This window comes from Brassica napus (assembly GCF_020379485.1).
Source record: "Brassica napus cultivar Da-Ae chromosome A9 unlocalized genomic scaffold, Da-Ae chrA09_Random_15, whole genome shotgun sequence".
NCBI classification, from domain to species: Eukaryota; Viridiplantae; Streptophyta; class Magnoliopsida; order Brassicales; family Brassicaceae; genus Brassica; species Brassica napus.
In genome coordinates, this window is record NW_026014103.1 from 1 (window position 1) to 15,402 (window position 15,402).

Consider the following 15,402-nt stretch of genomic DNA (forward strand, 5'->3'; position numbering starts at 1 on the left):
TATATATATATATATATACTGAACCCATGAGACCAAGAGTAACCAAGCAACCTTCTCTCATAGGACAAAAAGAAGAAGAAGGCACAATGGAGCTAGGAGAGAAAGTTAACCATAAGAGAGCAGTAATAGGGCATCTTTCTATTGGCACGATACAGTGAGATGTGCTCTTTTTTTGTGTGTGTTCATGGCTACTTGGCTCTGTCACTGCCAAAGGAGAGTTGCCCTGTCACTGCTTCCGCTTAAATACAATCTGCAAACCTGTTTCTACATAAGAACTCAGATTGATAGATGCAACGAGTAAGTTTTCAATCTACTCTTTTCCTTTTGCTCAGCTGCTAACAAACAAAGACTATATGAGTAGTACAAAAGCCTTCCCGCATAAAAAGGCTACGGAACTTTTTCCTAATCTTGATTAGTGAGCTTTTAAGAGTATAATAAATATGTATACTGATTGACTGTTACAGATGGTTAGCCTCCAGCTACATATTTGTGAGTCACTCTCCCTGTTTTAGTGGCACATTGCATCTTTCACATAAATATTCCATTTCATCAACGATCTAAAACCATTATTCTCACATATTAATAAACAATAATAATTATGTTCAGATAACATGCGTCCATTATCTACTCCATTGATGTGCTCATCCGTAACCGATGCCCAGTTCAAAGAGTAAAACCACTCCCTTTCTTCGGAGATCATGCTCTGGTTATCTGGTTCATATCATTGATTCAGTCAACACTAAAGCTCACCTCTCTACTCAAGATATCCATCGGGGGATGGTTCACTTCCCTTCTATTCTCTGTTTGGTTGAAAATTAGTTCAAAAATGATCTTTGGTATGTAATATGGGCTGTATTAGACACTATGGGCAAGACCCAGACCACTTGAGCTTGACGGGGCTTATTTATTTCTCATGCAATTCAATAAAAAGACTGTAGCAAAAACTTGAGACTTTTTACAAACTAGAACAGCATAAATATCCAAACTAGAAATCAGAAACTAAATTGACGAAAAGATTATTATTAATGCTCTAAATGATTCAGTAAGGAACAGTTGTCGAACAGGTTAAACCAATAAGTACAAGACACGTGACGAAGCACTGACACTGTACGATGATGTCGATGGCCATTTTGATACTGATTCTTTTGGCGTGCTCCTCCTTTCGATACTGTTCTTCCTCTCTTACTGTCCTAAGATTAATAATAAAAAGAGGCAAAAAATGTACTAATTTTTAAAACAATAACCACTAAGATAGTGACAAATGCAGTCTCTCGAGTTCCTATGCTTCTCTTGTTTATCAAAGTTCATCAGTTTCGTTTCAATATTTAATGAGAATATCTCAAGGTATTGTAAAATTTACCATGTATAAGTTAACGTCTTTAGATTAAGTTTGTATAAAGATTTCAATTTCTTTCTTCTCTACATTGATGTGCTGTTTCTTTTGTATACATATTTATCTTTTATGACTTCCTGTATTTTACATTGAATTTGAGAGTATACATGTTTTTGTATAAGGAGATCTAGTAACATGTTTGTGTTCGGTAAATTCTAAAAAATCTTTACCCATTAAAACCAAAAAAAAAAGAAGAAGTAAATAGTAATTCACCCACTTTAATTTGTATCTTTAGAGTAAAGCTAAAAGAATTTGTACCAAGTATCCATAAATAATTATAGGGGTCCTGCAACACTAAAAAATAGAGGAATAAACGACTTATGTTCAAAGAATCAAAGATGCTGCAAGCAAAGTCGTGTCTACTTTGAAGAGAATGGCACTGGTTTTGGACTTTCCTATAACAAGTAAACCTAGAAGTAAATCTAATTAACAAAGGTTTTAAACCGATGAGGTTACTTTTTGTCTAGGCAAGAATGCTCATGCAAGAAACCTTAGAAGTTAGCACATCAGAAAAGGAATCAAATACATAGCTTCATATATTTTCACGTAATTTAAAGTTCAGTAAACTCTCTTAAGTAAATGTAAACTCGTCCTTAATTTCCAAGTGTTTTGTTCTCTAGTAACCATGACATAGTAAATGTTCAAACACGAACCATTATTTTATTTTTTTTATCTTTCTCACAATTCCTCACCCTCTCCCGAAATTTTCTGTATTAGTGGAAACTTTTCAGATATTCGTCTTCTTTCTATCATCGTATTTTTTGCCAAAACAGGGTAAATAATACTTTTTTTTCCTATCGACTATAAGGCACCCATATGGATCTTTCCTAATGCTTAATATAATCTATATGTTAATCGTTATATATTTCGTACGGCCATTATTCTAATGTAACTTACTGTCCCTCCTCGTAACAAGGTGGCTCCGCCACTGGCCAGTAGGGGTGGGCACTTTACCCGATATCCGAAGTGGCACCCGAACCCGATCCGAAAAAACCGAACCGAAATCCGAACCGAAGTAGCAAAATACCCGAACGGGTATTGAATAAGGAGAGATTGGATACCCGAACCCGAACGGATAATACCCGAACCCGAATGGATATCCGAAGATAACCGAACATATGTATAATTAACCTTATGTTTCTAGTTTATATCTCTCATTTTATATAAAATATTTATATTGATACTACACATAATTTAAGTTCATATGATATACATACAATTCCGGAAAAAATGATTTGCTACTCACTTAAAATGCATGTCAAGTTTTTTATTTCAAAAATTAACAAAAAGTTATATCCAAAATTAAAAAAAAAATAACTAAATTAGTGCCTTTTTAGTTTTAAAATGTTATGTCCAAATCTATTAACCATTCAATCTATTAAAAATAAAAAATTAGTTAACTAAAAGTTATATTTTAGAATACAATAAACTTGAGAAATGAAAATTTTAATATTTTTTTTCAAAATCTAAATATCCGAACCCGATCCGAAATAACCGAATCCGAACTAAAAATACCCGAACCCGACCCGAAGTACAGAAATACCCGAACGGGTTCTAGACCTCTATACCGAAATACCCGAAAATCCGAAATACCCGATCCGAACCCGAACGGGTACCCGAACGCCCACCCCTACTGGCCAGGATCGTCTTTTTCTGAAGTATATTTTTGTCTTTGACTAAATTTTTCTGAAGTATATATATTTGTCAATAGTTGAAATACTATAACAGCTGGTACACAACTATAATCGTTACTCCTTACTTCAACCATAACTTTTTTTTCTCAAAATATTGTTAATCATCATAGTTTTTCTGAGTAGCTTGAGGAAGAAATATCTGATAGAAAGTTTCTAAATATTTCGCAGTTTCCTTAGAAGGCATGAAAATATTAGAGGACATTACGTATTTATCTATCTATACTATTATTTCTATTATTTGCGAAGTAATTTTTCGCATTCGAGATTTCACGTTAAAAGTTAGACAAACTAAATACATAGTTATTTTTAATGAATAATTAAATTTATTTTAATATAATTTTAATACAATTAACAGTAACATGAATTAATTATAACAAAAATATTCAAAACAAATTAATAAAAATTGACAAAACAATTAATGTATATTGTATTATTATCCATAATAATAATATTTTCAGTAGATAAAATTTTGAACACATATTAATTAAGAATTCTGAAATAAAAAAATTTATTAAATAGTCTCGATAATTATAAGTTTATATATTAGCTATGCTTTGATAAACATAGTTCAAGATCATGATAATTAATGAAAACAATTTAAAAGGAAAAACAACCAAAATTGTACATAAAGAGATTTCTAAGATATTTACATAACAAATAATATAGATATATATATGCTTTAGTGAAAGACTGCATCATATATAAATAGTTTTATGTTAAATTTGTTATTGATTTTGTAAGTATATGACAATAAATTATTTTGTTGGTCTATAAATTAAAAATGTATTTATTAATAAATATTAGTAAGATATGGCAAAAATATAAACCACTCAAAAGAAAATCTGGCTGGTTTTTTCTAAGAAATAGAAAACAAGAATTATCTTTGCACAAAAGAAAAAAGAATTATCATGTTTCTTTTTGTGGCATCCAATTATTCTGATATATGGTGAGGAGAAGATATGGACAGAACATATATATATATTCTACACTTAATTTTATTATTACCAAGAACACAAATAAAAATAAGAATAACATCATTTTATTGTGGCCCATACCAAAAGAAATCAAATAAAAAATCAAGAAACTTGCCCTTTCCTTCTCTCACAGACCATTCTAGGGTTCCTAAAAATCCACACTTACCTTTTTCTCTTTCCCTTTTTGTCGAATTTCAGCTCTTTTTTCTCTTCATCAGTTTGATTTTCCTTTGAATCTATCAACAAATCTCTCACAATGATCATTTCCAAAGAAAATTTTGATTAAACATTAAATTTTCTTCGCTGCTACCTTACCTCTTCTTTAGTTTCTCTGCCGACACTTAAACTTTCTCTTGGGTGAGATCTCTCTCTCTTTCTCTCTTTTATGACTATGTTAATCCGTCACTGGCTGGTTTAGGGTTCCAATCTTTACAGATCTTGTGGCCGAACCAAAAAAAGTTCAAAGAGGAGAAATGGTGAGAGGAAAGATAGAGATGAAAAAAATAGAAAACGCGACGAGTAGACAAGTGACTTTCTCAAAAAGAAGAAATGGTTTGTTGAAGAAAGCTTATGAGCTCTCCGTACTCTGCGATGCTCAAGTCTCTCTCATCGTCTTCTCTCAGAGAGGAAGGCTATACGAATTCTCTAGCTCTGAGTATGCTTCTTTAATTCTCTTCTCAATTCTTTTATTTACTTTTATTACTGTTTTGTACTATTATTTTGTCAATTAGGCATGTGTCTAGTCTGAATTTTTCTGAATCATGGCAATTGACTAAATCTACTACCTTAGATTTTGTTACTTGATGAGATTAGATCCTTGTCTGAATCCTAAACATTTTATTTTCTCTCCCCTATTAATACAACGTATTTTCTATGGTTCAATATTCACTTGGTGAGGAAGCTAGACAAACTCCTTTTCCTGATCTACCTGAACTTTTCATATAAACTATGTGTGTGTCTAGGGTTTCAAAAAATTTCTTGAAAGTGTGAACAAAAAAAAACATAGGAACTAGCTTTAAATGGAATCAAACTATAATCTAGATGATTATTTAGTGTGATCCGTACCAACTTGCATATTTTTTAACCCATTGGTCTATTGATAATGAAAATAAGTTTTACTTTTTCATGCCCCTAGTTAGGTTTGTGTACTATCGTTTTTGGTTTTCGTTATGTCTTTGTTTGGGCTCCACTTTTGTAGGCATGATAATTATATGTGCTCTTCTCCATTTGATTAAGGTGTTCTTGCATACTATTTCGCAGTCTGTGTATAGAGCATGTATACTTTATAATCAAGAAGAAACCAATCAAAGCTTGACCAAAAGAAATAATCTAATCTTATACTGTAATCAAAGATAGATCTAAGTAGATAAGGCATGTGATCGTTTTTCTATGATAGTATATTTTTCAAATTATATGTTAACAAATGGATAATATGATTCTAGATTCAATTTTTTTGATTTATGGAAAATTTTGCAAAAACAGTTTGAAATAACTTAATAAAGGAGAAATTATAAGAAGAGCCATTATGCATTCATGTGGCATGGGTTTAATAGTTACCTGCATATAGAGTATTATTACCAATAGCCAAAAGACATTGTACTACAACTTGTAGCTAGGGCGTTAGGTAAATCTTTACTAGAAAAGGTAGATTTTTAGGTTTCGTTGCCACACGTGTTATCTTAAAAATCAGATGTAGTAGATTTAATTAGAGATTAAACACAGAAACAATGAAGATACATGAATTCTAATTTCTAAAAAGATGTCTATGTTTTGATCACCAGCATGCAGAATACGATCGAACGTTACCACACGTACAGAAACGATCATGAAACCAGCAACCAGTACTCAGAAATGTACATCCAGGTTTGTTACCAATTTTTTCTTCTTTTCTTTTATCTAGATATTATTTTTTACCTCTCTTTTATGTAGATGGTATATTTTGGCTGATGTCCTAGATTTTTTTTTTTTTGGAGCAACATGATGTTGATACTTTTGCTGACTTTTCTCTTGCCTACCAAACCAAAATCTTGAAAGATATGTTAGCACTAGGTACAATGTGGAACATTTGAAACGATTTTTAAATGATGATGTTCAACAGTTTGTATTCGCCATATACTCAAAGATGTTTTTACTTTCTTTTGCGTCCTATTATTTCGTTTTGTGGGCGTAATGTAGCAATTGAAGCAAGAAGCAAGCCACATGATCGCAAAGATTGAACTCCTTGAGTTTCACAAGCGGTATAATGCCTTAGCCTTTTTTTTCCACCATCTCTTAGATTGAACTTTAAATTTAAACACCAAATAAAACAGAAGAAATCAAAGCTTTCATTTGTGGTTAACGTTTGCATTTATATATAGTTTACAAAGTATTTTATGAAAACACTACGAAATGTTTTATGTAAAAGATGTGATGTTTATACAATATATAAATGATCTTGTAAAAGCAAATGCAACAATTGCTTTAGAAACAATCATGGAAACCTAGCCTTAATAGCGCCATTAATGTATTATATTTGTTAACGAAGTTGTCTTGTTGGCGAATTTAAGAATTACTCTTTACTAAATGCCCTATTATTGGTACAAAACCCTTGACATATATATATGTTGAGTTGAATTAATATATTTAGACTTAACTGATTGTAACATATTTCACAACTAGTCTGGATTTTATAAGAAATCAAAATTTCTATTAAAAATACTCATCATACTACGCAAGTTACAATCTGCAGTGGGGGAATATGAATCCAAGAAAAGCTATATGTGATATCATATAAAAGAACTACTAAGGAGTTTTTAACAAAATTATGCAGTCGTTAACTCCCTTTTGCGTTTGTATAGGAAGCTATTGGGTCAAGAACTTTCTTCTTGTTCTCTACAAGAACTTCAAGAAATTGATAGTCAACTTCAAAGAAGTTTGGGCGAGGTTAGAGCAAGAAAGGTATATATTTCATCTATTTTAATATTTATGACGATGCTATCTTGCGAAAATATACAGGTACAATTTGAGATTAATATTTTCCCATCTTAACCGTCTAGCAAATTATTGTCTTCATTTAGATACGAACTTGAACACGGAATTTTTGCAGTGGTTTGGCGACATATGTTAATAAATTAACATCGATCCAGCAGACTTATGTGCAATTTCTATATTAGTGTTTTGTATCATGGAAATGAAAATAGTTGGAATTTTTGTAGGCCCAGATGTTCAAGGAGCAGTTGGAGAAGCTAAAAGCAAAGGTACAATCCTATTTACTATATTAATAATGTGTATATATAGTTTTGTTTATTAGCATTATATATATTAAGGGTGAGATAATGTATCTTCGTTTCAGGAAAAACAACTGTTAGAAGAGAATGTCCAGTTACATCAAAAGGTAATTGATCTCCTTTCCCTCTAGACATAGTGTTGTATACTGGTAATCATACAATGCAACTTAAAATTACATATCTTATCCTTATGAATTAAAATGCTGAAAATATTATCTAATTACCTCTATTTTTTTGGAAAATTTAATTTCAAGTGTTTCTTTTTGTAGATTTTGTTTCAAATTGGTTATTTTTCTTAAGCTTATTATGTGATGGAGTATATTTTTGTTTTCAAGGATTTCAAGGAAAAGCGAGATTTTCACTTAGTTATGCTTACAATTAGTTCAAATGAAAAAAAAATGATATATATTATTTTGGATACCAAATTCATTAATTTCATCATCCTTTTCCTTGAGACAAATTCATAATACAATTTTTGTGTGGTTGATGAAATTACAATCTCTGTTATGAACAGAATGTTATAGATCCATGGAGAGGGTCGATTGATCAACAAAAGAAATTCAGAGTTATAGACCTGAATTTGTAAGTAGCCAGAAAATATCGCAAACAACATTATATTGTATGTTTATTCAACCATGCAAACTTTAAAATTCTTCGTAAATCATGAAGAATGATTTGTAATATTATCTTATGATTGTAGTTCTTATACAGTTAATAAGACAATACTACCTATAATCAAATTTTCTTACTTTAATTTTTCTTACTGTAGTGAACTCTTTGATTAATCAAGGTTTTGTTGTTCTAAAAAGAGATTTATCTTTGAAAATAAATAAGTTTATCATATTAATTTTTAAAAAGTATTTTCTAATTTTTTTTTTATAATAAATCTTAAGTTTTTGTATAAAGTTTACAATCTTATTGATTTCATGATGTTCTCAAAATTGTTTTTGATATAAAAATTGCAAAACAAATATTTCCCAACAACAAAAGATTTAGTCTATACTAAATAAAAGAAATAATATGGGGTTTATGTTAGTATCCACCTCAACTAAAAAAAACTGTTCTTAAATAATATCATTTAATAATACCATTTGATTATATATGTTGGTATCTGCCTAAGAGGTATTTGAAAGACTTTTGACATAAGTTTTTAAAATTATTGAGATTTTTTATTAAAATATTTTATTTAGATAAAAAAAGCTTCTAGCTTTCTACCATAATTTGCCATCTCAACCTTCTGATTTCTGCTTCATTTTGAACCAAATATTGACAAACCAGATATTATATCAACTACTATTATTAAGTTTGGCCTTATCAGTTGACAAAAAAAAGTTCGGCCTTATCAATGGGCTCAATTTAAACAGGCCGAACGTTGAGTGTTCAATTCTGCCATTTTTACAAAAACGACGTTAATGTGGGAGAAACCGCAATTAAACCTACTTAAAAGATTCTACATCTTGATTAACTGACGAATTAAAAAAGGTAGAGAGAAGGTAGAGAGAAGAAAGTAGATCTAGATCTGAAAGTTTTTCCAGCTCCGGTGGCTCTCATAGCACCGGAGCTGTGCCCTCCTTGCTTTGTTTGTTTCTCCTTGTAGTTGTCTTTCCGTTTGTCTTCTATCAAAGCCGAATCACGCGACGGTTTCTCTGTAACGGTGGTGACCCTCCTTTGCAGTGTTCCGGTGTGTTTCAGCTCTGTTTAGTCGTCGCTCTATGGTGGTTTTAGGCTTCTTTCCGATCTGGTTCAGGTTTGAGGTAGAGGAGGGAGGACTTGTGGAGTGTGTTTTGGAGTCTTCAGATCTGGTTTGTCTGGTTTTGAGGCTCATCTTTTGGGATGTTCTCTTGGTATGGTGGTTCTCTGGTGTTTGTCGAGAAGTCACTATTCTCCTCTGTTTCGTCCTAATGAGATAGGCCTTTTGGTAGTTTGGCGTTTGTCATATCTCTGATTTCAGCAACGGTGTAAGTGATGGTGTGTTGGTGGCGTGGTTGAGTGTGGTGAGCAGAACAAGCCTATTGTTCTTCAGAAGCTTCAGGGTTCTTGTCACTTCTTCATCTCTCAGTTTTGAAAGAGTCCTTCTCGCGGCATTTTAATAAATGTGCGTTCCAGTTATTCTTATGATTCTCTCATTTCTTGGTAGCTTCAGGGAAGCAGTATAAGGAAGATAGAGCTTTAGGATTCCCGATGAAGGTTCGCTGGAGAAGGGGGCTTTAGTATTAGGTGTTGGTTTCCTCTTGTTTTGAAGTTTCGTGATAGGTGTTTTGGTTCTGGCTTGGTACTGTGAACTGAGGGTTCAGGTATGTTTGGTCTGGTGTTGTTGTGTTGGCCAATGCATCGCTTATTCTCTCTTGTGCTTGTTTGGTTCTTGGCAAGAGTGCCGGCAATTCTATGATTGGTCGACTTGCTGCTATTCACCTTCTTAAGGTTTGTCTACGGATTTGGATTTAGAAGTGTAGTTTTATCTAAGTGATTGGTCTAGTGTTTCTTTGTGTTGCCTTTTGTTTGGGCTTGAGTCTCCCTTGTATGGGCTATGGTTCCGGGGATGTTAATCGTTTCCGCCGGCTGTTGGACGTTACTTTGTATGTTTTTTATTTCATCAATAAAATTAAGACGAAAAAAAAAAGATTCTACACCTCCCTCCATCTGACAGTCTGACACTATATGAAGACTTGAAATAGGGTCGAGCATCTTGCACTAGATGTATTAAACACAAAATGTAATTAAAGGGAATTTAAGCAATATACAAGATAGATGAATCAATCTATTTATCATCAACTTTGTATCTAATACACCTAGTGCCAGATGTCTGCCCTATTTCAAGTATATATCTCAAGTATTTTCATACAATTTACCAACAGAACATTTAATCCCCACGAACTGGGCAGTCAATATAATATTTGCAAGAGAGATGGGGTTAACTATTTTATATGAACATCATTTAATAGATTTTTGGTCAAGCCTATCAACATCCTGATTTTTTTAATGGTAGCAAAAATAGATCCTACAGTCCTCACCATGTGACCTGTTCTTATCTTATATTTTTGCTGCTTATTTTGAATTTCCGGCCTAACGGTCGATAGTTTAGCTGGACAATCGACACACAAGCTATGACAAGTATAATATGCTTTTTTTTGGATCAACTTTTTTTTTTGATCAACGACAAGTATAATATGCTCATATGAGATTTATAATATACACACAAACAAATATCTAAATAAAGCGACATTTAATGTACGTACGTACGTAAACCTTTTGGAACGATAGTTTATTTTTATACATTGTAAAATTTGGATATAATTCAGAATATTAGGGTTGAGATATCCCTGGCCTTTTGCTTAATTGTGGCGAATATTTAATCTGAAACAGTAAGTTATAAATGTCAATTTAAGATGATAAAAGAAATTTTTGTTGATGATATAAGTTTGTAACTGTCATACGAGTTTTGTAATGATTTAAATTCCACAATGAAGTTTGTATGTCTAAAATCTAAATGAAAGAACTAACATTAGCAAAAGTTAGATATATATATATATATATATCAAACTATTCACCATGCATTATACATGCATGAGCGGTGTGACTGCCGCTGGTGTCTTCATTACGACAGATGTAGCTTCAGTCTTCACGTAAATGTCTCGGGTCCATGCAAACTATATCTTTCGTATTGTCTTTTTACAACTTTACAAGGTTCTCTTCTCCTTTCCACTTTTCTTTTATTTCTTTCCTCTTTAAAATATATATATATATATATATATATATATATATGCTTCAAAAAAATATTCTACTTACGTTCCTTAACCTAATTATTTTGAACAATCGTCAGAATTATTTAAGGTCTCTGATGCACGAAATCTCAGGGCAACATAACAAAGATACATGAGATTCCTCTTGAAATATACGTACGTTTTTGTATTCATCGTCAACGTCATAATCGTGAAAGGCTTTTTGAAAAGTTGTTGCTTCATGGCTGTATGATAATTTTTTTTATTATTAATTTGGATGCTTTCGGTTTTACCATATAGTGTCAATAGATTTAACAAATTAAGAAACATCAGGTCGAACCAGTGGCGAAGCGAGGGCTTAGGGTGTGTGGGCACGTGCACCCACGATTATATTAAAATTCGAAATTTTATAAGGTAAAATATCAAAGTTTCGTTAGCTCTTATGGTAAAAAGAAGCTTGTGTACCCTTGATTTCACAGGTTCGATCCTTGTCTAATGTATTTTTATCTTTTTAACATCAATAGTGCACCCATTACTTCAATGGTCTGGATTCGCCCCTGGGTCGAACAAAAGATGAGATAAATCGAGTCAAATATATATCCAGACTGGCTTTATAAACAAAATTCGAACAACAAATAGTTCTATGCCCAAAATGTTTCTTGTCACAAGAGTCAAGACCCAAATAAAAGTATAAGCTGCTTTAGGATGGGTGTATAGTATTTTTTAAACGAATACGACTATCCGAATCTATCTACGAAATTAATTCAAATATTTCCCATAGACCCTTGATTGTTAATATTTTCAAGTTTCAAAAACATATAATATTCAAAAAACTCATGAATACTACTATTCTTTAGTCTACCATACCATATGCAAAATGTTGGAATACACGGGGGACAAAAACATCTGAAATCGACAGATCTATCTAACCAGCACCATACCAGTCCACACCACTCCACATTTTTAAAAACATTATTTTATTTTAGGTTATTAACGGCTACAAAATAATTTGAAAATTAATATAATCAAAATCTATACAAATAAAAGCCAATCAATAGCCGCCATGTGGAATACGTTTACCCACGTGGATACCTCAATCTCCTCTCGCGAAACAAAGAGGACGAGTCGTGGTGGGCCCCAGGGTATCTCGTCACGTGAACTCCCCACGTGCCACTGACATCATCGTTTCTCCTAAACGGCGCCGTTTTCGCTCCACGTGTCGTAGTAATCCGTCGTCGTTTCAGCCACGAGGGCTTCGAAGATTCCTCTCTCGAGCTCCCTCACGATTCCTTCGCCTTCAAACGCCAGCTCCGACCGTGTCGCCGTCTCCGGGAAATCTCCGGCCACTAGAACATCAACATCTTCGAGACCCAATGCGCGTTTGGCGATTGGTGAAACGTGCGTTTGCGATTGGCTCTGAAAAGTTGGGAACTTTGATGATGATGCTCTGTTTCTCGACGATGAATCTTTGTTCTTGATGGTGTGAAGAGCATTTTCGTTGTTACTTGTTGCTGGTGATCGAGCAAACGGCTTCTCTTGCATTGTATGTGGCGGCTTCGCTAATCTCGACTCAAAGTTCTCAGCTTTCTTACGTTTCTTCCCAGACTTGCTCTGTTTTTCGCCTTGCTCTGTTCCTTGTAGCTCTTCTTGCACTGTTCGTAACCTGGGCCCGTCTCGAACCTTGGGAGCAACGTTTGTAATCTTAGAAGCTTTCTTGGGCTCGTGAACCTCACGTGCTCGTTGTTCTTTGTTTGTAATATCAGTTCCCATTCTTCTTCTCCGGCTAACGTTCTCCTTCAGCTGCATCACTATCTTCCTCGCGTAATCTCGAGGACTCCGGTTCTCTTTATCCTCCACGTGTAGTGAAGAACGTTGGTGTTGGTAAGAGTTGACGTCGACGGATCTTGATAAGTTTCTTGGACTTCCAACTTAAAACCAATTGGTAATTAGTGGATTGATCCAAGTCTCTTATATATTACTCAAGTCCCTTTCATATATTCGATGTGGGATCTTCTCTCCAACGTGTAGTGAAGAACGTTGGTGTTGGTAAGAGTTGACGTCGACGGATCTTCTTCCGAGTGAAATCCTCGGCGTCTCGGGAAGAGAACGTGTGCCTCCGTCGACAGAGTTTCTTTGGAGAGAGTAGTGTCTGTGTTTGTTGATGTGAGAAGAAGAAGAAGATGGAGTAGGAGATGATGTGTAGTTGTCAGGAACAAGATCAAGACCCATGAGCCTAGCGACCAAAGTTGGTGTCTTTACACTCGGAGAGTAAGATTCAGTGGCTGTAAGAGACGATGATGATGATGATGATGATCTTGCTTGTGGTTTGGTCTTGATTTTAATACCCATCTGCAGTTTATGAATAAAGGAAGAAACTTTTGAGGAAACCAAGAAGATAACAAAACATAGTGAATTTTAAAAATAATAGTTACTTACAGATATATTGAGGTTTCCATCTTTTCGTTTAGGTGAAAATAGAGTCTCTTCCACATCTACACCTGAGTTTGATTTTAAAGCGAGAATGTAAGTAATGTTATGTAGAGATTTTAGAAGTGGAAAGTGGAGAGAAGGTGGGTTACCTTTGGGGAGATGAAGATGGTGATGGTTAATGGGGAACTGTAAATGTTGCAAGTCGAAAATGTTAAAGACACCACTCATGCATCCCGCCGCCGTTGGGGTGTCTCCGGCGGGGGAGGAGGACGGTGGAGTTGCTTTGATGTCCTTCTTTGACTTGCTTGTGGATTTCTTCTTGCCTCCTACACCGAGCCAAGACCAGTCTCTTCCCATTTTTTTTTCGTTTTAAGAGGGTTTGGCTATGTTGTTTGTTTGTTGGTATGGTTTGTGACTTGTGGAAGAAGGAGCAATATGGAGTGGGGGAAATGTTTTTTTATATGAGATTGGTTAAAATATTACATAGCTGAGAGAAAGTGGATCCATGAAACCGTATAAATAAATATTATCTTTCTGTTTGTATCCATTTTGATAGGGTGGGTGGCTTTCTTCTTTTCCCTTCGTAGGCTTTTTAATCTGAACAAGTTTGTCAAATGTAAAATCAATTAATATTTTGAAAAAGATGAAGAAATGGCTCCTTGTAATTAAAATAAGGATAACGTTTTTGGTTAGAAAAGGGCAAGTAAGAGGGGGCCTGCTGGTTTTGGCTTCTCTAGAATATATATACGTTTGGTATGATGTCGATATCGCACAATGTAATATTGTCTATATAATGTCCTTGTTCTGTTTTTGGATAAAACACATCTCGAGTTATTTTCTATATATATTCAAGAGTTTGTTTTATAAATATATCATGGGAGATAAGCAGAAGTTTGCCTGAATGCAACATAAAATGGTTTTTGGAATATAAGATAGGTTTAATGTCGTAGTGCTTGTTCTATTAGAGAAAAATATGCCCCCAAATATTCAAGAAGAGATTAGTGTTACTATAATTATTTAGTTTGGAGAGAGGGAGATGCGTCATGCACACTTTGTATAGCTTATAATTTGAAAGAGAATCTAAACCTTATGTTTGTTCTCTGTTGACAACGACAATGACAAAGATTTGTATGTTGCATCAGTGTCGAAGTTTGAAAAAAAAAGAATCAGTGTATAGGAAAAGCAAAACATAATAATATATCATTAGTTGTTATCGCTCTCACTATCACCTGTTACTATCATGATGAAAACAACAACTGAACAAGACCCTCATTTACAATAACTTACACATTGTGGAGCTTATATTTTCTAATATGTACCGTGTTTTTACAACTATTAGATAAAGTATTCTTTCACAAGATAGAGATTAAGACCTATAAACACAACGATAACATTGTTCTCGAAAAAAACACATAACGATAACATGGAGATATCCGAATAATATACCAATTATTCATACTAGTATAGTTACACTCTGTGTAAGACTCACAATAACACTACTTGTATATCTAAACAACTAGTCATTTAGAAAGAAAAAAACTACTGAAAAGCTCAGATTACAATAAGATTCGTACACAAGCTACACGGTGGTGTTACCGAACAACGAGGGGATCTTCAACCGTGACCCTTGTGTTGACGTCTTGATCCTCCTTTCAAATTTGATCTGGCCTAAAACTTTTATTTGACTTCCTTTCTCCCACTTCAATACTATACACTAACCATTAAACAAGTACGATCTGATCTTCCTTAGATTGTATGTATATAAAGTAAAAGAACTTCAGCTAGCCGTGAAAGTTCAATAACATTTAACCTATATATGTAGGCACATGTCACATATATTTAAAACGATGGCATTATGTACAATGTAAATTCATAAATGAAGGGAAAACTGGACCATAAGGTCAATAACATAATTATATTTAAGTG

At 33.6% G+C, this 15,402-nt stretch overlaps 2 protein-coding genes across 3 annotated transcripts; one reads left to right on the plus strand and one right to left on the minus strand.

Annotated features, from left to right (window-relative positions):
• The first annotated feature begins 4,095 nt into the window (after nucleotides 1-4,095).
• On the plus strand, nucleotides 4,096-9,949 carry LOC106366094 (MADS-box protein AGL42). Its single transcript, XM_013805654.3, has 8 exons — nucleotides 4,096-4,418; nucleotides 4,497-4,716; nucleotides 5,843-5,924; nucleotides 6,237-6,298; nucleotides 6,899-6,998; nucleotides 7,256-7,297; nucleotides 7,393-7,434; nucleotides 7,842-9,949. Exons 2-8 carry the CDS (start codon nucleotides 4,535-4,537, stop codon nucleotides 7,911-7,913), a joined length of 582 nt encoding a protein of 193 aa, XP_013661108.1. The 5' UTR covers nucleotides 4,096-4,418; nucleotides 4,497-4,534; the 3' UTR covers nucleotides 7,914-9,949.
• A 2,057-nt stretch (nucleotides 9,950-12,006) lies between these two features.
• On the minus strand, nucleotides 12,007-14,494 carry LOC125594547. 2 transcript variants are annotated; one of them, XM_048770709.1, is made up of 4 exons: nucleotides 13,626-14,494; nucleotides 13,483-13,544; nucleotides 13,087-13,395; nucleotides 12,007-12,921 (listed from the first exon to the last, which is right to left on the minus strand). In XM_048770709.1, exons 1-4 carry the CDS (start codon nucleotides 13,831-13,833, stop codon nucleotides 12,238-12,240), a joined length of 1,263 nt encoding a protein of 420 aa, XP_048626666.1. In that variant the 5' UTR covers nucleotides 13,834-14,494; the 3' UTR covers nucleotides 12,007-12,237. The 2 variants fall into 2 exon arrangements, with proteins under 2 accessions (XP_048626666.1, XP_048626665.1); XM_048770708.1 differs by having other exon boundaries at nucleotides 12,007-12,949; nucleotides 13,115-13,395; nucleotides 13,626-14,493.
• Between the last annotated feature and the right edge of the window lie 908 nt (nucleotides 14,495-15,402).